The 22567-nt window shown below is 37.8% G+C and overlaps 2 protein-coding genes across 2 annotated transcripts; one reads left to right on the top strand and one right to left on the bottom strand.

Moving 5' to 3' along the window:
• Positions 1 to 1990: 1990 nt before the first annotated feature.
• On the top strand, positions 1991 to 15522 carry UFSP2 (UFM1 specific peptidase 2; the record flags this gene model as incomplete). Its single annotated transcript, XM_084231236.1, has 11 exons — positions 1991 to 2063; positions 3555 to 3738; positions 3820 to 3886; positions 5565 to 5722; positions 6176 to 6368; positions 7626 to 7772; positions 9714 to 9878; positions 10072 to 10196; positions 12030 to 12106; positions 12997 to 13121; positions 15436 to 15522. Exons 1-11 carry the CDS (start codon positions 2000 to 2002, stop codon positions 15520 to 15522), a joined length of 1392 nt encoding a protein of 463 aa, XP_084087362.1. The 5' UTR covers positions 1991 to 1999.
• A 755-nt stretch (positions 15523 to 16277) lies between these two features.
• Positions 16278 to 18329, bottom strand: ANKRD37 (ankyrin repeat domain 37; the record flags this gene model as incomplete). The annotated part of the gene is made up of 4 exons (XM_084231978.1): positions 16278 to 16473; positions 17071 to 17162; positions 17955 to 18107; positions 18303 to 18329. The coding sequence occupies 4 exons, from the start codon at positions 18327 to 18329 to the stop codon at positions 16278 to 16280; spliced, it is 468 nt and encodes a 155-aa protein (XP_084088104.1).
• Between the last annotated feature and the right edge of the window lie 4238 nt (positions 18330 to 22567).

The raw sequence follows: 22567 nt of genomic DNA, 5'->3' as shown, positions 1-22567 counted from the left end.
AGAAGTCTTTACCAGTCCGATACTCCTATCTGGAATAAGTTCTTCTACCTTCATCCCCATCTTTCCTTTGGAATTGTTAATGCTCATACCTACTAACCCCTCAGATCTCAGCTGATTATTTCTTCAGCAAGGATTTCAATTCAGAAGTTTAGGGAGATTCTAGAACTTTTACGTATTATTTATTTCTAAAGGCGTATTCACAACAACTCTGTGAAGTTGCTTTTTCCCACAGTTTTGCAGGAAAGAAAATAGTCTTGAGTGATTAAATTGTGCAAAATTTTTGCTCTTGTCTATCTTTTATACTTTTACATTCTTCAGCACCTTTCATGTGTTAACTATTCTTTATTCAAATGGATGTAGTGTTTTGTGTGATAGAATTGGTCTCACTTTAACCAACTTCTTTTTGATTACTATTGAGGTCATCATTTTCTCTCGCTATGATGAACAACAGTATGATACTTGAACAACATTAAAGCTTAATTTGTCCATATTTTCTTGATTATTCCCTTAGAATAAATTCCCAAAAGTAGAATTGGGGCAAAGGGCATGGCCTTTCAACAACTCTCAATTCATGGAATAAGTAAAAGCAGTCAGCCTTAAAATGTGACAGGAGATTTGTGAGAAAATAGTAATGGTACCTACTTCAGAGTTAACATATGTTATGTCCAATCAGTTACATTTTAAGAGTTCTGTATATGTTAGTACTTATTCATTTATTCCAGATAGGGTTCTTATTATAATAGCCTGGTTGAGAACCTGATGAAATCTTTGAAACCTCTTCCTAGAAGAAATCGCTCCCTCTCCTCTCTTTCCCTCTCCACTTCAAAATGATACATGTTGGAGCCTCCCCAGTGGCGCAGCGGTTGAGCGCTGGGTTGCGAAGCTGCCCGCAGCCTCTGCAGTGCTGGTTCAATCCCCCGCTGCTCCCCGGCCACCAGAGGAGGGTCCCACATGGCGCACAGACCTCTCCTGCCGCCCGCTGCTCCCCTCAGCAGTGTACTTCAGTCCTTCTGCCTGCTCTGCTCCCCGCTCTGGCTCTGATGAATTCTCTCACCCTCCCGCGCTTCTGACTGTACCCAGTGCTTGTATAAATAAATAAATCTTTAAAAAAAAAAATGATACATGTCATCAGGTACCTGAAATTCAGCATATGGACCCAAATTGGGAACTGCTGACCTACTCCATTTTACAAGTACTTTTTTTTTCTTCATAAGTCAAGCATTTTTTTAGTCCATTAAATATTCTTCTAAAGCTTGCTTTTTTGTGTCTGAATAACACTTATAATCATGTATAAGATCTCTTCTTGTTGGCATTTAGGTCAACATTCTTCTGCCTGAATCTTTGTGTGTTTTGCACATTTCCTTAGACTAAATTTCTGAATGCAGACTCAACTAGGCCAAGAATTTGACTGTAAGGTTTTTAATGCTTATTGCCACAATGACCTATGAACAGCCCCACCAATTGTTACTCCTACTACCATTCATACATTGGGTTCCTCTTATTATCTTGACCACCAGGTGCTATTATATTAGGCAGTGTTCTTGTCACATTCTTAAACTATTTCTTTACCATTAATACACTCATGTCATTATTAAACCTATTATTAAGACTATGATTTAGAAATCTTGTCTTAGAGCAGTGATCCCCAACCTTTCACATTACAATTACTGATGCAGGGAAAGGAGTGGAGGTAGCTTTTAAATACCCTGTGCCTAGGCCTACCCTACATCATTTAATCATAACCTCTGGGATGTAGTCCAGGGATTTGTATTTTAAGGTCCTTAGGTGATTTCAATGTAGAACAAACAAGAATCCCTGATTTAGAATTTAGGGTGTTTTGTTTGGGTCCATACCAAGATTTTTAGTCATGAAGTAATTTAAAGTGTCAAACTTAATGCCTAAACCTAAATTTAGATTATAATTAATATGAGTATGTTTTGTTTTACAATGGAAAATAAATACAGATTTATTTTATTTGTCCTAGGTGATTTCAGAGACTATGGATATACTCTTCAGAATAAGAGGAGGCCTTGACCTGGCCTTTCAGCTAGCTACTGCTAATGGTAAGTCTGCCAAAACTCTCTCCTTTCTGATTATAATATTGATGGTAAAATGTACAGAAGGTCTCTTCATTTTGCAAATGGAACTGAGAGAGAGAATAAGTTTCACTACTAGTTCATGGAATTCCTTTGTCCCTGTCCTTAAGAAAAACTACTGTCCACTGCAGTTGTGCATATCCACAATGAGGACATTGTATTGGGTTGTTGGAAAAGTCATGATGTGTCTTTTCTGTTTTTCAAGCAAAAATGCATCATGACTTGTCCAACAGTCCAATAAATTATGTACCCAAACCCCTACATTGCAGACTTGCAACTGTGCACAACCCTGAGTCTTTAGAGCACCCCTTCTGGAATGTTACATTACTTTGGAATATAGTACTCTATGGAAGAAAAATCAGTAGGGTTTATATAAACTGAATTCTGGGATGTCTTCCTCTTCTGACTTGGGCTACTGCCACACATAGGGTAAAGACTGTCAGAGGAAGCAAGTGAGGAGTTTGAGATTGTTTCATTTGAGATGGAAATCCTTGAAAATGAATCCAAACAAATATCAAGTTGGTGACATTACCACACAGAGAAAGAAAGTACTGTGACTTTAGAATACAGTTTCAGTGGGACATAGTTCAAGAAGAAAAAGGACTACAGAGAAATTTCATTCAACAGTTTTATTGCTAATTTGGTATTTATTGCTAATTTGATATTTTGAAAGTAGTTAGAATCTCCATGCAATCCTGTGGAAATATAAAATGAGGTAGCTGCTTTAGAAAAATAGATTGGCAGTTGCTCAAAAAGTTAAACATATTGACCACGTCACCCAGCAATTCTACACATAGGTGATCATCCAAGAGAATTGAAAACACATCCACCCAATAGCTTGTGCTCAAATATTCGTAGAAAATTGTGACTCATGTTAGCCAAAAAGTAGAAACAACCCAAAATGAGTATCAACTTATAAATGACTAAATTTACAAAGGGTGTTTATATTCATGCAATGAAATATTATTTGCCCGTGAAAAAGGAACAAAGTGTTATTCATGCTAAAGTATGGATGAATCTCGAAAGTATTATGCTGAGTAAAAGAAGCCAGCACAAAAAGTCACCTAATGTGTGGTTTAAGATGAGATGTCCAGAATAGGCAGATCTATAGACAAAAAGTAGATTAATAATTGCCATGGATCACTGATAAGTTCGGGGTTTCTTTTGGGGTGATGAAAACACCCCAGAAATAATAATTACAGGACTACAACTAGATAGTGATAATTACAAAACCTTACCAATATACCAAAAGCTATGAATTATACCATTGAAAGAATTAATTTTACCACCTGAATTGTATCTTAATTTTTTTAAAAGAAAAGTATTTTGAAGTTATTGATTCTGGGGAATGGATATTTCAGACTCAGTTTTACTATGATCTTCTTTGTATGTTTGGAAGCATTTATGTTAAAAAATTTAAATTTGTTCTCATTGACTTCTATTTATATTTTAATTTAGAAACTTTTGTCAGGGAAGCTCTAAAACATGTGTTGAGTGACCTGTCAAAAAAGCTGTCTTCAGATGCACTTGTGTTCAGAATTTGCCACAGCTCTGTGTACATCTGGCCTAACAGTGATATAAATACCATTCCAGGAGAATTGACTGATAGTTCTGCTTGTAAGAACATAATGCGCTTTATTCAGTAAGTATATTTGAAGATTACTAGAAATGTTTTCAAAACATCATTTTATGTTATAAACATCTTCATGTGCTAAAATTTTAGATTTGAACAGGAAGAAGATACAAAACGAAAATTCATGAAAAAGAAAGACAAAAAGTTAGCAGACATGGTAAGCGAATCATCTGTCTTCCTAGTGGTAAAAACTTTAAATGCATGAATTTGAAATTGAGTGAGAGCATAGCGATAATTTAATCCAACTCTCTCATGTTTTCAGATCAGATTATTGAGATCCAGAAAGATTGAAAGGCTTACCAGAGGTTATTTCTCTGTTTTATAGTTGTTGTTTTGTTTTGAATGCTTTCTTTGCTCCCACAGCTTGAGTAGTTTATAGATTATTTAAAAATAAATTTTAAAAGTCACTCTGAAACATGACAGTGACACATACTGAGTGAGGCAGCAAATAATACATGATTTATCTCACATTGTTCTTGGTTCAGCTGGTTTTAAACCAGTACGAGTGATTACCTCTCACCGATTTTGCTAGGTGAGGCCTGTAGATAATGCTTTGAGTATTAGGGGTAGTTGGAACTTGACATTTTGGTTAAAACAGTCCAGTTAGTTTATAGAATGTTCTTCAATTGGGGTTTGTTTCATGCTTCCTCGTGATTAGGTTCAGGTTGTGCATTGTTGTTAGTTTACCACAGAAGCAATGTGTCCTTCCCCGCACATCCCATTAAAAAGGCTTTCGTTAGGAGTTTGTTCCTAATATTGGAGATGTTGACTCTTATCACTACATGTGGTAACTGCAGGATTTCACCACTGGTTTTGTCCCTTATGATTAGAAATTAGCTTACAGAAACTATATATCTTATTTGAGACTATTTATGTAGCTTATTCCTCAGCAGATATTTAATCACCACCGCTGACTCTCCATTGATACGTTTTGCCAGAATCCTGTATTGATTTAATAGTTGCCAAGTGATTTCTTTCATTTCCTTCAACATTTATTAGATGACATACTATGAGAAGAGCTTTCCCTTTATCTGTTTAGTATCTGCATGAAAATATGGATCCTTATTTCATGCAATGAATTATAATTTGTTAACTATTATTAGTTATTTTGATCCTTATATTTTCTAAGATTTAGCCAATAGAAGCATCTGTTGATGAGCCAATGTCATTTTGATTCTGTCTTTTTGAACAATTCTGACATTTCCTATCATTTCTAAGCTCATGTTTTTTCCCTATTCTAGCTGGTTTTCAGAAAACAGCTGTGTATAGATAACATCCTAAACATTTACTGCACATACGCAGAACACATTCATATTTATCTATGTAAATCATATTGATACCTCCCATTCTGCTTCAACCTCACAGTTACTAATATTTTCCCAGTGAGAAATCTGACTCTCAGAATCCTCAGTATTTTGCTCATTTTTTTTTAATATGCAAAGAGTATTTTCAGAATTGTTTCCTACACTGTCAAAATCAAACAATATAAAGTTGGATATTTCTTTACATTTCTTTATAGCTTTAGATCAGGAGGGTTTAGTATCATGTATTTTTAAAAATTCCTCTGATGTGTGGTTATTTTTATCTTGTCTGTGCAAAAATGTAGCAACTAGGATAATGAACTCTAGTGAACCTGTACCAGCTTTAGAATTTATCAATAAATGGTCAGTTTGATTTCATCTTTATTCTTCACTCTTCATTTCTCTGATTATTTTGACTCATGGAAGAATTTATAAACAGTCCACTGTAATACAGTTTTATAAAGTCCTTTTTCTTATCCTTCATATTTATAGTTCCATATATTACAAATTGACTTATTACTGTTTGTCATATAGCATCAAATAGTAAATATAGACCTTATGCTGGAAATGTCAACCTCTCTGGCAGCTGTAACCCCGGTCATCGAAAGGGAGAGCGGAGGACACCACTATGTTAATATGACTTTACCAGTAGATGCAGTTGTATCTGTTGCTCCAGAGGAAGCATGGGGAAAGTAAGTAGTTTACGGTACCACTGTGCATTTAAATGAGGACCCTCCCCCAAGGGAATCAGGGCCCATTTTTAAATACCATAGAAGCATATCCAGGCTTGTGTTTTTTTACTGTGATTTACTCCTTGTTTATTATTAAACAGAATCTCTTAGTAATTAAGTGCTTACTTAAAAAGAGTAGGGTAGTATGCTAAAGGTGTTGGTGTTTGTATGCTATGGGGTTGTTCTGTTTGTACACAGAGGAAATATACAGTTTATTTTACTTTGCATAGGGGTTGTTCTGTTTGTACACAGAGGAAATATACAGTTTATTTTACTTTGCATAATTTAGACTTCCCTTAATAAAACTGGTCCAATAGAGTTCTTTTACTATGTTTAGGATCTATTATTGCTACACATTCATTTATCATTGCCATTATAACTTTTGTTAACACACCTGTACATTTTCCCCCACAGAGTTCGTAAACTTCTAGTTGATGCAATTCTTAATCAACTAACTGATATGGAAAAGTGCCTTTTGAAATATATGAAAGGAACATCTATTGTAGTCCCTGAACCACTGCACTTTTTATTACCAGGGAAAAAAAGCCTTGTAACAATTTCATATCCATCAGGAATTCCAGATGGGCAGCTACAGGCCTACAGGAAGGTAAAACCAGTTCATTTATTTTTAGAAAAAATGTAATGACTGTTATTTGTTTTGTATTTAATTAGGTATTTCTAATAAATGGAAATTGTTTTGTGATTTAATTTAAAAGTGTGGAAGCAAACTACTAGTTTTGCGTATATAATTTAATTCTGTCCTCATAGATCTTTTATAAGTACTAATGAAAAAATATGCTAAACCAAGAGACATTTTAATTTCATATGCTTGATGTGGTATATAGATGTGCTATGAATTTTTTTATTTTTCCATAATGAAATATAGAAATGAAAATGTGCCTGCATGCCTAGAGCAAATTCCTTTTCCCTGCCATTATTTCTAGATTTGTGCAAAGAGACAAAATTACAGTTAGGGAAGGAAAAATATATGCTAATTCTGATTAAGATTTATGGTAATATTCCGTTCCCTACCTCCCAGAGTTCTTTGGGTTTTCTAGAGGCATTTTGAAGAAAACATGATCAGCATTCAAGGAAATAAGATTTTTTGGCAAACTGACTGGTTTTGGAGCATATATTTGATGTGTGGCCTTGCCTAGCAGCCATCAAACTACACCATGCGAACATCTTCCTGATTCATGCCTCTGTGAAGCAGTATAATGCTGTAATCCTCAGTACCTCTTTTTAAGTGCTAGATAAATTGATTTATAGAAGCAACAGCTACGGCTACTCAAACTTACAATTCAATTCAAACAGCTAGAATACATAGAAGACATGAAAAAAATTGTCAAAGTTTTCAAAGTAACTATTTTTATACAACTGGAAAAATATTGCATTTTAAACAGGTGTGTGTATTTTCATTTTCATGCCATATAGGTTGGTTTAAAGCCTCCAATTTCTGCTATATAATTTACTTTTATATTTGTTAAGCACTCTAAACATGACTTTTCAAAATACTTACATATATTTATATTGTTGTTATAATTTACTTATTTACAAGACTTTCAAAAACAAATCTTTAAACTGGAAGTATTTTAACAGACTATTACAATAAATAATTTTAAATTATTTCAGTTCTCTCACTCTAATAAATTTTATTTTCTGTTTTCCCTCCCAGTTTTCATCCATGCACTCAAATAAGCAAAATTAAGTCTTACCTAGCTTTAATTTAAAGCTCACCCTCTTTGATCTTAGTAAATGAAATCATATGTACATTTAGTAACTTTTCTAGTTAACTGTCTTATGTTTTATAGATACTGAATAGAAATGTAAATCATGAACTTCTCTTGATTCTGATTTCATTTAGGAGTTACATGATCTCTTCAGTCTGCCTCATAATAGACCATATTTCAGAAGGTCTAATGCTTATCACTTTCCAGATGAACCATACAAAGATGGTTACATTAGAAATCCACATACTTATCTCAATCCACCTAACATAGAGACTGCTGTGGTGAGTTTAACCAATTATTTATGGGAATCAATTGATCATTAATGTCATTAGTGTTTTTTTACATTTGTACCCAGTGTATTTTTTGATTAATTTGATTGATTTATAAAGTATATTATCCCTAACACATAATTTTCCAACCCTTTCAGTACACTCAGAAGGTACTGAATGAATGCTGATTGATTTTTGACAGTGAACTAGGTTAATATTACAAAAATACAAGAAACATTTTTAATGTTATATTTGATATATATAAATAACATATAAGTTGTAAAGCATAGTAATGAAATGAATACTAGGGAGCTCCCTGCCCAATTTAAGAATTACAGCATGATTAATCTGTGTGTTCCTTCCTTATCCATTCCTCTGCCTCTGCCACACCCCAAGAGGAACTACTATACTTAGTATGTTCATCATTCACTTCCTTTTTTTTTTTTTTTTTTTTTTTTTTTTTTTTTTTTGTGGGACCCTCGCCAGCGGCTGGGGATTGAACTGGCGCTGCGGGCAGCCTCGCAACCCAGCGCTCAACCGCTGCACCACCAGGGGAGGCCCCATTCACTTCCTTTTTTTAAGTAGTTTCACCATATACGTATATAGTCCCTCAACAAGGTAGCTTAGTTTTGCTTGATTTTCAACCTATAAAATTGGTGTAATTCTGTTTATAATCTTCTACAACTTGTTTTTCACTCTGTTATGTCTGACTGTACGTTGGTTCTCTTTACTGCTGTAGATTTACCTCTGTATGATTGTTTCCCCAGGTTTTTTGCTAGACAAACATTTCTGTACACAAATGTCTGTATGTTTCATTTCTCTCTTTTTACCCCTGAGTCTTGAGAAAATTATAAAGCTCTTGCTACTTATACCCAAATACTTCAACATAAATCTCCAAATGATAAGAGATTTGCATTCATGAGGTAAACATAGTTTGGTTATGATTCATTTTTTTTTATTATCTGCTAGATTTAGTTTGTAAATATTTTGTTAAGCTTTTTGCATTTATGTTCATGAATGATATTGGCTTATAATTTTCTTTTCTCATACTGTTCTCATGTATTTTCATGTCAGTAATAGACTGTCTCATTGAAAGAGCTCGGGAGTGTTCCCTTTTTTTGTTTTCTAGTAGAGTTTTTATAAGATTGGCCTGATATTTCCTTGATCACTTAGTAAAACTCACCTGTAAAACAATTTCTGGGCTGTATTCATGGCAGGTTTACAAAACTGCAAAAACATTTTTCATATATCCCATTATTCGAACCCTTCATTTTTTCATTCCTTATTTCTTCCTTCACTCATTATTTATTCAACAATATTTGTGGACTTTAAACTGTTACAGAAGCTTGTTATAGAAGTTGGGACCAGAAATAAATAGGACATAGTGCATACACATATTGAAGTCACATATTAGAATGGGTGGGCAGGCATAGTAAAAAATAATGTGTCAAGTAGCAATAAATGCTTTGAAAAAAATAGGCAGGATGATAGAGAGTGATAGCCAGAGCAAGAAGCAGGTGTGAGGGAGTAAATATGCCATTTTAAGGTTGGATGATCAGAGAACTATGTGGCTGAGTAAAGTAAGGATGCAGGCTGTAAAATTATTGGGGAAATGAGTGTTCCAGGAAGAGAGAACTATAAGGCCTTGAGATCCTATTACCCCTGGCATATCGAAACCTAAAGCAGAATGAGGACAAGGGGAAAATGGTAGGAGATGAAGTTGCAGAGGAGTCCAGAAGGCAGAACTTGCCAGGCCTGTAAGCTTTGATAAGGGTTTTGGACATTTAATAAAAAGCTACAAGGGTATAATATTAAACTGTAGTTCTGTAAAGGTATTTTTATAAGGAACTAAAATAACAGTTTAGTTCTAAGGACAATAAAAATGACTCAGGTATGTATGTATAGAATATGTACATCTAAAGTTAATATTTGACTATGTTTCTTCTTCTACAGATTCAAGTGGTCCAGGGCATCTATGGTTATCATCATTATATGCAGGATCGGATAGATGACAATGGCTGGGGCTGTGCTTACCGGTCTCTGCAGACCATCTGCTCTTGGTTCAAACATCAGGGCTATACAGAGAGATCCATTCCAACACACAAAGAAATTCAGCAGGTACCATTTTAAATTACAATCAGTTGTAGATTTCATTAGCCCTTAATATGCTGTTAATAATAATTATTACCATATGGTACAGATTTATTTTTGTTTTGAGGGGGAAAATATTGGTAATCAGGGAAAATGTCCAAACTATAATTTTTAACAGCTGTCTTGTGTATGAATCTTTTGTATTTTTAAATATGTAAAGGCTCTAGTTGATGCAGGGGACAAACCAGCAACATTTGTGGGATCACGGCAGTGGATTGGATCTATTGAGGTACAGCTTGTACTAAATCAACTGATTGGTATAACTTCAAAAATATTGTTTGTCAGGTAAGGACACTTTAAGAATTTAGATAAATCATTTCAAAGTTAGTTTGTCATTTTTATTAAAATAATGGAAAATTACATTTCCCCTCTCATGTTTTCACTCCTTTCTCTTCTACATAATCTGTTGCTTTCAAAATCTCATTTTTTTGACCCTAAAATTTTTTAGTTATTTTTTAGGAGCCCTTTTAGTTCTCAAATAAACTTTTTTCTAGAATTATGTGGTATATAGTTGTGTTGAATAAGCCTAATTTTAGCCTAGAAGAGGAAAACTTGGAAACTTTGAATGAAGTTAGGCAGACTCTAGTATTTAATGTCCAAGTCTCTAAAATATCTTGAGTGGAAAAATCAAATGCTCACCTATAACGAACCTTTTTATTCCCTGCTCTTTTTCTCCTTAAGATTTTAAACCAGTGCATTTGAATAAGATTTTCATTTTACTTTTTCCAATATATTTTAATCATAATTCTAATAACAAAATACAAGCAAATATAAGTTAAATAAAATTGTTTTCTCTGTCCATATCCAGTTTACTCCCTATTTATGAACATTATTTTAGAATGCATGTTCTATTATGATAACCTCAGTAACTAGAGAAAGATTATTCTATTGTCCGCGGGGTTTGATACATCTGATTTCACAGTTGCAACTTGGATTAGCTGTGCAGTCAATACTAACGAAAAATGATAGATTAAGTAGCGGACCACACAGAGTTTAAAAAGTAAAAGTTTTGAAACATTAAAAAATATACTCCTGGGCCTCCCCGGTGACGCAGCGGTAGAGCACTGGCTGCGAACCCGCAGCCTCTGCAGCGCCGGTTCAATCCCCGGCCGCTGGGCGAGGGTCCCACATGGCTCACAGACCTCTTCTGCCACCCGCTGCTCCTCTCAGCAGTGTACTTCCTCAGTCTGCCTGTTTTCTTCTCTGCTCTGGCTCTGGTGAATTCTCTCACCCTCCCGAGCTTCTGACTGTACCCAGTGCTTGTATAAATAAATAAAATAAAATCTTAAAAAATATACTCCTGATTTAGGAAAAGCTAAGGTTTAACATTGCCTGGCAGCTCCATTCTAAAAAAAAAAAAAATTTTCCCTTTAACTGCCCATTTTTCTTTCTCATCATGAAAGAACAACTATGTAGGACATTGAGATATTCTCTAAAAATAGTATGTTATACTTGAAAGAATGTTAGAGTTTTTACATTAGCTTCACAAACATCTCTTATAGATCTCAAATCTCTGTAGACAGGGCAGATCCAAGTTAAAGATGTGGAAATACATACTCAGAGTCTGATAGCAAGAAGATAAGAACTCAAGACTTTAAAATGCATTTTTCTGATAATTAAATACATCCCAAAGAGCCATGTAAGGCATCAAGGTGACCAATTTCAACTTGATGTTAAAAAACCCAGGACCTTCTGTGCAATTCCAGAAACAAAGAATTAGCACATTTAGTGCCTTTAAATATTTTGAGAAGTTATGTTTCTTCAAATTGCTCTCTAAGTCAGTTCTCTACCACTTAACTTTGTTTAAATATATGTTTTTCAGGGGAGGGAAGAGTACAAGGGAACATGGTGATGAATCAGGGCTGCTATGTTGGTGGGAGTACTACGGGGACTACACCTGAGGAGAGAAATCAAATACTATCCAAAAATTAACAACTATGTAAGAAAATAAATAAACTTAATAAATAAAAATAGTGCCAAACTAAAAAAAAAAAAAAAAAATTATATAATGTTTTTTAATATGCCAAAATGAAAAGGTAGAAAACATTGGCTCCCAAGCTGGTTATTTGACCTTAGTGTTAGAAATAGCACACCTGATAAAAAATGGTTTCTTTCTAGCCAAGGTTCTGAAATGGCTTCTCAAGGCCGGGAACTGGCTAATCATTTCCAGAATGAAGGAACTCCAGTAATGATTGGTAAGGTGTTTTGGACATTTTGGGCTCTTTCAATAAAGTGAAGAGTATATAATACTTATCATTAATGTAAATATTTAATATCACGTGACATCAGAAATTTTCAAACATTTTTAAATTAACTTTTATATCATACAAAGTGATCTCTGGGTTTTTTATTTAATTTCCAGGGTAGTGGGGAAGTTACAGAAAACATAATAGTAACCAGAAGAAGTAAAGTTTAAGACGAGAAATGGTAACTGTGGTCTTATATTTGAAGAGTTGAGTGAAGTATGGAAAAGAGGCAGTGGCCACTCTGCTGAGCATCACAAGTTATGACTGTCACTATCTTGGCTGGTTGCATGACATTGTGCAAATTGTTTAACCTCTGGGTTTTAATTATAAAATAAGAGGATTGGATTAGCTGCTTTAAAGCTTCCTGATTCTATGAAGAACAAGACGTGTAGTGAAACCAGGCAAAGAAAGACTAGTGTGTAAGAAATGGAAGTAGGCAGATTTCAGCAAAACATCAGAAGGAAGTGAGTAAGTAGATGGACTGAATCATTGGAGCCGGAGGCCCAGCTGCTGAGAGAGGTACCACAGCAGCGAGTGTTCCTCTCCTGAGAGGTGTTGGGCCCTCCATGGCCCTTTCCCAGACCAGTTCTGATAATTCTATGGATGTGGTGGTACAATGTACATGTTATACAGTTATAGATACAGTGGTATGTTTCGAAGATGTAATTGTATTTTTTCAGTGTATATTTGACACTGCCTGTGGTCTTTTACAAAAGAGGATAGTCCATTTTAATGCTGTTAGATGAATTAAACACCAAAATAATCTTGTAAAATTTAAGGTAAATAGGAAGATGAGGTACATTTATACCCTCTCATATTGTGTATCTCCTCTCCTATAGGAGGAGGCGTTTTGGCCCATACAATTCTGGGAGTTGCGTGGAATGAGATCACAGGGCAGATAAAATTTCTGATTCTAGATCCACATTACACTGGTGCTGAAGATCTGCAGGTTATTTTAGAAAAGGTAAGTACCTGTTTAACACAAATTTAGACACAAAGTAGAGAAGTCAGGACCAAAGGATCCCAAAACTAACTATAACAGAAAGATTATTAGCTGAGGGTAATGATCCTCATTGTCTGGCATTATTCTGAGGCTGTGATGAGTGTTTCCTGCCACTTCCCCCCCCCCCCCCAAGGCAGAGCTCTGTGAAGAGGTGTGCCTGGAGGGCTAGGCAGCAGCCAAGTCAGAAGAGCAGTAATCATGAGCCAGACAGAGAAGCAGAACATGAGAAAGAACTGAACAAGTAGAGAGGCTTTGTCACCCGAGGCCGCATGCCACCTGCCAGGAAAGGAGCCACAGCAAGCGAGCTAATCCACTGGGAGGAGTTTGGAATTTAGATTTTTATCTTAAAGGCCCATGAGAACACTTAATTATCATAATCGGAGGAGTGATATATAAATAATATAATTACTTATTTTGACTGACTTGAGTGATTTTGCCCTAGATAGATTATATACATAGGATTTTTTGAAGTAGTTTAGTAGAGTAAGGCACTGTCCCTGGTTACTTTGAGAGTTGTACTCTTTGCTAGTATATTTCTGTAAAAGCTTTCAATGACACAAAGTCCTTTGCTCTATTAGTGCTTATATACAAGAAACCATGAAGTCAGGGCCTGGCCATCAGAAGAACTATTGACTCTTCATTCAACCCAGGAGTCCTGGGGACTGATTTGGTCTGTTCAGGTTACTGTCCCATTCATGGGGTGGCTTATAAACAACAGAAATGTATTTCTCATTCATCTGAAGGCTGGGAAAGCTAAAATCAAGGCACTTGCAGATTCAGACCACCTCCTAGCTCGTAGAGTGGACTTTTCCACTGTCTTCACTGGTGAAGGGATGTTCTGGGACCATTTTAGGGAGTGTGCTAGTCCCAGTCGTAAGGGCTCTGCCCTCATAACCAAATTACCTCCCGAAGGCCCCACATCCAATACCAGCAGTGGGGATTAGGTTTCAACATAGGAATTTTGCAAGGATACAAACATTAACTCAACCTTAGGAGCCTCAGGGGAAGTTCTGCCCTTGCCTGACCTCTCTTTATTGTCTCTCCTGTCTGAAGTTCCCATGCCAGTCACCTCAAAGGAAAAGTGTCACTCCCTTATCTACTCCCATCAGTTTCTGGCTTTGGCGCCCTCTCTACCCACTTCTTTGTAAAAAAAAAAAAATTTGAGTCTGGTTACCTGGAGAAGGCCTTCATGTGTGAAAGGATTGAAAAAGGTTAAAACAGGGATACTACAAGAGTTTTTTTTTTCTGTTTATCATTAAGAAAAGAGATTTTCAGACATTAACAGGGAGAAAATTTTGCTGAAAAAAATTAGATAATGAATAGGAATTTATGTATTGAAACAAATCTCAAAGACATAAGTCAGACTTAATGGTAGTTACCTGCAGACACAGGAGTAAGACTGATGGAGGACTTTTTTTTTAACTTTGATATTTGATTTTAACAATGTGTCTTACTTCTGTAAAATGAAAAAAATTAAACAGCATCTCCATTCAGTCCTGCTGCTGCCATATCCCGCCTCCGTATTAGGTCCCTGCCAGAATACTCAGCAGCTTCTAACTTAGTAGAAGGAATGAGACCACTGCTTGTGACTCAGTGGTATATTAGGAATCTTAGCTAGCCTCCTCACAAGTATTTCCCAGTGCATTTCATTTCAGTAGTATTTAATACAAACAGACCATTTAGCTGGGTCTTTAAGAAAATAAATCAATGTCCTAGAAAATTTGATAAGACTTTTATATTCATGATGAGGTTTTGTTTGAAAGTAATTTTCTCTCCTAGGGAAAAGGATTAATACTGATAGGAAGAATGGAGAGAGGAATGTTTAAAACCTGAGGAAAATGAGGGGGATAGGATACAACTAAAGGGACAAAATCATATTTTTCATCATATTTCCTCACAGCTGAGAGCCACTGCATGGTACACAGTAGTTTCTGTGGACTACTAAGAAAAACAGACTGCCAGTTAAACTACCACATTGCCAGAACTGTACAATTATACATCCTGGACTCAATAAAATGTGGCATTTTGAGTATTAGTTACTATAAGAAGTTCTTTTTTTTTTTTTAATGATTTCTATGATGAAATACTAGAGAATTAAAAGTTTAAAAGTCTATCTGAAATGAACTCAAATAAGTTATTTTTCTGCTGCATAGGAATTCAAAGTTTTGAATTATGTGGGTATCATAAGACCCTAAGGGTTATAAAGTGTTACAGTCTTAATCATGTAGTGCTGTAACTTTGTAAAAGGTTTTCCTTTCTCTTCTCCCAAATCTAGGGCTGGTGTGGATGGAAAGGTCCAGAGTTTTGGAACAAGGATGCTTACTATAATTTATGTCTTCCTCAGCGACCAAACATAATTTAAAGTATTAAAGACTATAGCATTATTATATTATAAATTTGTTCATGAAAAGTTTAATCTCAAATCAAATATGGGGTATAGTTTGATTGCTTATGATTTTTTCTAAAGGTTGTAAATACTGCACAAAAGGGGAGGAAAGGGACCCAGTGGCCACAAGTAAAGCATTCTGGGGACTATGGTGGGAGTGGGGGGTAGTTTGGTAACATACATCTGAACTGAACCTGTTCCCCTAAATCACATAGAGTGTTATAAACCAATGTTACCTCAATAAAGAACAAATAAATACAAAGAATTTAATCTTTAGATATTCCTTTAATAAAAGACAAAGCATGTCCAACAAAAATATTATAGGCATGTAAATACATGTATTAAATGTCATCTTCTCTTAGAAGAAAGTTTTCCTCCTCCTCAGAAGGAGTTTAGACACTCCTGGCAAACCAAAAGCCATAGCTTATATATGAGCAGTAGGTCTGCATGAAGTGAAGGCCTTCTTCAAACCTCTTCATAACCAAATGGACATCTGTTTGTAAAAATCACTAACATTAAAAACTTTTCAAGGTTTTCTTCCCAAACTTCCATTGTGCAGGACAATTTTTGATTTCTAGAATCTAGTATTAGTAACTATAACCAGTATTAAAGTATATTAATGAAGATGAAAAGATATGTTTAGATATAAGACTATCAGTATTTAAATGAAATAATAAATCCTATGCTAAATAAAAGATCCTTGCAGGAGAAGGAAAGAAGAACTGAGTTACTTACCAGCACTTCCTTTTCCCATTTGTGTTTTCCACACTTCCAAAACTGCGTTTCTGTCTGAGCACTGGAATATAATCTCGTTCACTTGATTTTATTGTCTGCATGCATTTAATTGTTGTAAGAAACTTGGCACATTCTGGAAATCCACATGACCATGCAAGATCTTCAGCAGTTTGCCCATTCTTATTACATAAGCTGAATTTAAGATAAAAATTGAATCACATAAAAATTGACAATTATTTGGCTTTGAAAAAATAATCTTCCTCACAGGAGCTTTGGACACTTTGGTTACAAAACAGGAAAGGAAAAAGGAAGTATACAGAAGGCCCATTTTTGCTTATTGTATCCTCAATGGCTAGCAGAGTCCAGCACAGACTGGGCACTCCAATTCTGAATGAATGAAAGGTTAGGACATTTCTGTGTTCAATGCAATGAATAAATACCCAAAGGCCCTCAATGAGCATTCCTATAGCAGAAATTTCCTTAACCCAAACTAAAGTGTAATAATGTCATAATAGATGAACAGAATTGCACCTCTGACTGTTAGGATTCATTTTTTACTTATATTATCAGATACAGTTAACATAAATGATAACACTGAATTATTAAGCATCATTTTTTGAGTTAGAAATGCTTTATTGTGGGCAAAATTACACAAGAGTGAGTGTGGGCAGATCAGAGATGAATGGCCGGCAAGTATCATTCTTAAAAGCATATGTAATTAAACTTTAGGCGTCTGACTAGTTTAATCAAAGAAAATGAAAAATTTGAAGCTGCTGATTTTATACTTACTCAATTTGGGCATCACGGGCTACAAGGAGGCTAAGGCACTCCAGGCTTCCAACTTTTGCCGCCTTGTGTAATGGAGCTTCTCCTAAAACATCCTTAAGGATAAGAAAGCACATTATAGTTTCTCCCCAAAACACTTCCTTGTGTAGATTGGTGGGTGAAGTCTAATGAATAACTATTTGAGAAGGCCAGTTGGAACTGCATTTGCTGGACTAAAATTTTTAAGGTTTTTTTTTACAGTTCATTTTTAGTGTGCAATTAAACCCAAAGTTTACATATATAAAAAATTATGTATGGCCACATCCATATGCATTAAGTGAAATTTAAGTGGCTAAAAGTAAAATAGAGAATTATAGAAGTAAAGCAATTTTCAACCTAAATTCACCATACTTGACTATTCAGTGGAAGATGCAAACTACCCTAAGAAATTTGTGTAGGAAACTATAATGGTGTGGGCGTGCCTGACAAGTATTTCGAGTGTTTTATTGAGAGTCTTAATTTTGCAATTGTGATAATTGTTCCTTTTGAAATAAACATAGATCTGCGTGTGCTGTCCATCATACGGCTAATGGGCACTGGTAATGTGGCCATTCTGAACTGAAGTGTGCTTCAGTTTAAATACTAGATTGTGAAAACATAAGTACGGAAAGAAAAATGTAAAAATGTAAATGTTTTATATTGAAATATGAATAAATTGGGTTAAATTACTCAAGTCAATTTCATGTTTCCTTTAACTACAATAAGGTGGTTACTAGAAAAAAAAGTTACTACATTGTACATCTGCCATGGACATGTTTATAACAACTGAAACAACATTTTGGCGTTCATGAAATGCTTGTGTGGATTTGGGAGAGGGTTGCACGAGCAACAATCCGTTACCTAGTTACCTGTTGGTTGAGGTCAGCGCCCATTTGCAGCTGCCAAAGAAGCAAGCAAGCCAGGCCCCCACCTGCGGCCAAGTGGACAGGCGACTGCTCGCAGGGATCCGGGGGCGCGTTGACCGAGGTCCCAGCCTCCAGGAGATGCTGCAGACCATCCACCTGTGAGAAGAGAACAGCTCCAGCAATCTGTCGCCTTTGCCCCAAGTCCTCCCAGGGTCGAAATCTTCCCCACTCCCAAAACCTTACAGTTCTGAAGAGGCTTGACTCGGCAGCGCCAACTGACCGGTCCACTTCCACTGTCACCCTCATCCGCAAGCTTAAGGCTGCAGGAAAGTGGGGGGGCCTGCGTCTCACCTCTGGATTGCAATCCAGCAACAGCATTTTCCCCTGAAGCAGAGGACCGGCGCGCGCAGGAGCGCGGAGCGGCGGCAATCGCGGCGGAGCAGGTACGAGTGCTCAGCCCGCCCGAGTGTGGGAGAATTTAAAGATCGCCCAGGCCGCCGGGCGGGCCCCTCACCGCCGCGCCCCAGTTCTGGCCGGGCCCCAGCAGCCTAACCCTTGGCTCCGGGGGCCTCCCCGCCCTGGAGCAGCCGCACGTACACAAACACGGACACACGCTCCCGGGAGCCCCGGGAGACCGGCGGGGCGGGGCGAGGGCACGAGCGCGCCAGCCCATTGGCCAGCCTGGAGCTCTAGCCCCGCCCCCGGGGGCGGAGCCCGGGCCGCCCCTAGCGACGGGAGGACGCGCGAGCAGGGGAGGCCCCGGGCGGGCGCGGAGGGCGGGCGGCGGGTGCTCGGCGCTCGGCCGCCGCCATGAGGCGCGCTCAGTTCCACACGTCTCACTCCGGCGCGCTCGGCCCTCAGTCCCTCTGGGAAGCGGGCGTCGCGGCCCGAGGCTTTGGTTTCTGCTCACGAGCACGTAACCAGGAAACGGAGGAGGAAGCCCGGGCGCTCAGGCGTCCACTCCTCAGGAGGCAGCCCGGGTGGTGCTGGCGCCACCGCCCTCCACCCCTGGCCCCGAGAGGTGACTTGCTTCTGCCTCAAGTTCAGCACCATTCCAGGGCCTTCCTGGTGGCGCAAGGGGTTAAGACACAACCTAGGAAGCTGTCCGCAGCCTCTGCAGCACAAATTCGATCCCCGGACAGGGAGATACCCACATGGCGCGGCAGACCTCTCCTGGCTGGCCCGCTGCTCCCCTCAGCAGTGCATTTCAGTAGATCCGCCTGTTCTGTTCCCCACTCTGTCTCTGGTGAATCCTCTCACCACCACCCCCCACAACACCTCTGGCCTGTACCCTGGTTCTTGTATGAATAAATAAACAAATCTTTTAAAAATAATAAGAAAAAAGTCCCAGGCTGCCCTCTGACGCACTGGTCCTGGGCTTTCCTAAGGAAAACTAAGGAAAAGGAGCTGGAGGGTGGGAGGGGCAATTAACGTCCATCTAAAGGGGAACAGTTGTCACCACAGGGACCACCCACCCCAGCAGCAAAATTAACTGTTTCTCACACTGGACCCTTCTGGGTTGAAGATAATGCGATGCCCAAGTTGGAGAATCCTCTTTTAAAAAGGCCAACCATTGCAAACCATCCCCTAATGCAGATAAGATGAAAACACAAGGCTGGGTTGTTGCCTGGAGTCTAAGTCAGTGAACTTGAGCTAGCTGAGGCCTGGCGGCATAAAAGCGCCTTTGGCCTCACATTTATTTGGGTGAGGAGAGTTTGAAAAGAAGCCAAGAGGTACAGGTCTCTGTCTTTTGGGCCCTATGGGGCTCCTCCCAGTGGGCAGGGCTGACGCACCTCAGCTGCTCAGGGGGCACCCCTGAGGTGGGGAAAATGACACCTTGTCATTCCTTCTAGTAAAAATTTAGAATAGACATAAGGGTAGCCCCTGACCACATAGCAAGTCCCTGGAACCTCCCCTTTTCCTGGGGACCACCCTTGTTACATCCGGACTGTATTTTCCAAGTCCTTCTTTTTCAGATTAATCTAAAACTAAAGCCCTAATCATTTATTTTCTTTCCCTAAAATCATTAGTGATTCTCTTTCTATATTTTTGAGTATTGGATGGAAATATAGATGTTTATTATTATGCTTTTAGAGGACAAGTGGATTGTTCTCTAAAGTAGACTTCTAATGCTAATTTTGGTTACAGTATTTATTTGTGATAAGAGCCACCAAATAATTGTACAATTATAAATTTATGTTACTGCAATTATGATCTGATCCAAGGGGTAGTTTTAAACATTTTTATAGAATTTATAGAATCATTTTTTTGTTGTGTATTTTTATCTTTAAACTCTTCATGATTCTTTATGATATTTAAAGAATGTCAGAGATATAGAAGAACATAGGCTCATCTTGCCAGTTTCCCTTATCTCATGTTTATCAATTAGGTAATATATGTTAAGCTTCAAGTTTGCACAGATGTTCATTTATTCAGGAATTCCTAACTAATATAAGAATTCTTAAAGCTCTACACATATGGATTATAGTTAACATTATGTTGTTCTTTTGGTTACTCTTGTCTAATAGTAAACACAAAAAGCAAAACCAGGGCCTCCCCTGGTGGCGCAGTGGTTGAGCGCTGGGCTGAGCACTGGGCTGTGAAGCCGCCGCAGCCTCTGCAGTGCTGGTTCAATCCCCGGCCTCCGGGCGAGGGTCCCACACGGCGTGACAGACCTCTCCTGCTGCACCCGCCTGTTCTGCTCCCTGTTCTGGCTCTGGTGAATTCTCTCACCCTCCCGCTTCTGACTGTACCCAGTGTTTGTATAAATAAATAAATACATCTTTAAAAAAAAAAAAAAAGCAAAACCATATACTAACTGGAAGTACAAGGTATACACGTGTTAGGGAAACTCAGGAAAGCTATGAGCTCTCAAGAGACAATACTGAATTGGGTACTGGTTTTCTATTTTTTATCTTTTTCCCTTCCAGGCTAGGACAATTTGTTTATTTAAACAAAACTACTTTTTCCCATGTCCTTCCTTTTGGATGTGGTAAATTTAGAACAGCATGTTCTGAAATGAGGGGAAAAGCATGGGAGAAGACAGGAGGTCTTTTACAGCCAGAAAATCTGTCTAAGTACAGGGTGGGAGAACTCTAATAGCCTTATATTTTATTCTTCTCCAATTTATCATGTATTCTGTGAGCAAATTAACTAGCCTTAAAAGCACTTATTTTTCAAAATCTTGATTACCATCATGTGGGATTCATATGCCTCACAGTCCTGGTGCTGTTTTGTGGAAACCTTTTTCGGGCACCTGGCCCTTTCCTGAAGGGATTCACACAGATCCAAAGGTAAATGGACATGAATATTAGTTAATGATTATATATTTGTTTTCTGGATTTTTAAAAGCTTATTTGTACAAAAGAGCTAATGGTCTTGTAGTTATAAATATACTCTGGAACGATGGACTTCTGGAGGTCAGCTGGTAAAATACACGAGGAAATTCCTCAATGTGTAAAACTGCTCATCACCCTTAAAGTGTGCAATAGTTGAGGAATGAAACAGAATCATAAGTAGAAGCAACAAAATTCTGTGACAACACAAACTTAAATCGACCTGACATTTTAATGACTAAGAGAGCCACATTGAATAGGAAAATTAGATGAGTGTTTTACAAAATAATCATGAGCAGCCCCACAAGTCTCCACTCTGTGTCTTAGACAACTTGTAGGTAACAGATGCTAAATCTTATACTGTCAAGCTCGAGTTGTCATCAGTCTTCCATTCCAAGGTCACGCACCTCTGGCCTGACTTCAACCCAGTTGAAATTCCAATCAAAGAACAATTCCAACAAATTTCATTTGCGTCATAAGTAAGAAACTTTGCCACAATTCCTAAAGAAAATTCCTGTATGAGCTGATTTGGGGAAGGAATTGCAATCATAGTTGACGGTATGACTGGAAATGGGTGGCTGAGACTGGGTGCAAGAATAGATGGCTTGAGTTGAGGTCAAAGAACTGAGATGTCAGGAATTGGTTGCACATACTGACTGCAGACAATGAGTGAGGAAGCAGCAGAAGAGGAGTTGGCGCGTCAGATGCCAGCACAGTGAGTGAGGTGATGTGTCAGAGGGGGCAGTAGACCTGTGCCTGGTGGTGGAGTAGAGTCAGGTGACTTGGAGTTCAAAGACTCTAGAGATTTTGAAGGAATGAGGAGGAAAACTGATTTAGAAGCAGCAATGCAGAGCAAAATGAATACCCACTGCACCACCCAGGCCTGAGGTATGTGGTGTAGGATTGAAAGCTCTTCCATATGGGAGAGCTTCAGGGCAAGTTGTGTTTTCTGCAGGGAAGGAATTTAGAGCAAAACAGGGAGAGCGGATGGTCAGAGAAGAAAAAGATGTATTCTAGTTGAAATCTAGAATAAAACAAAAACTCCTTTTGTGGTCAGTATTGTGTAGTGATGTTTTAGAAGTACTGGAGCATTAACTAGTAAAGATCTCGGAAGGGCACCATCAGCGTTCCCTTCCCTTTAAAATCAGATTTCTTTCAGATGCTGTACCATCATTTAATGCCTGCAATTTCTGCTACAGAATTTTCTAAAGTTACTCCATGTTATACAAACAGTTGATAAATTTCATATGATGACTTTACATCTAATCCCAAGATTTGGCA

This window comes from Talpa europaea (genome assembly GCF_964194135.1).
Source record: "Talpa europaea genome assembly, chromosome: 4".
Lineage (NCBI taxonomy): Eukaryota > Metazoa > Chordata > Mammalia > Eulipotyphla > Talpidae > Talpa > Talpa europaea.
Note: the sequence above shows the minus strand (reverse complement) of the source record. Positions and strands in the feature narration are given on the sequence as shown.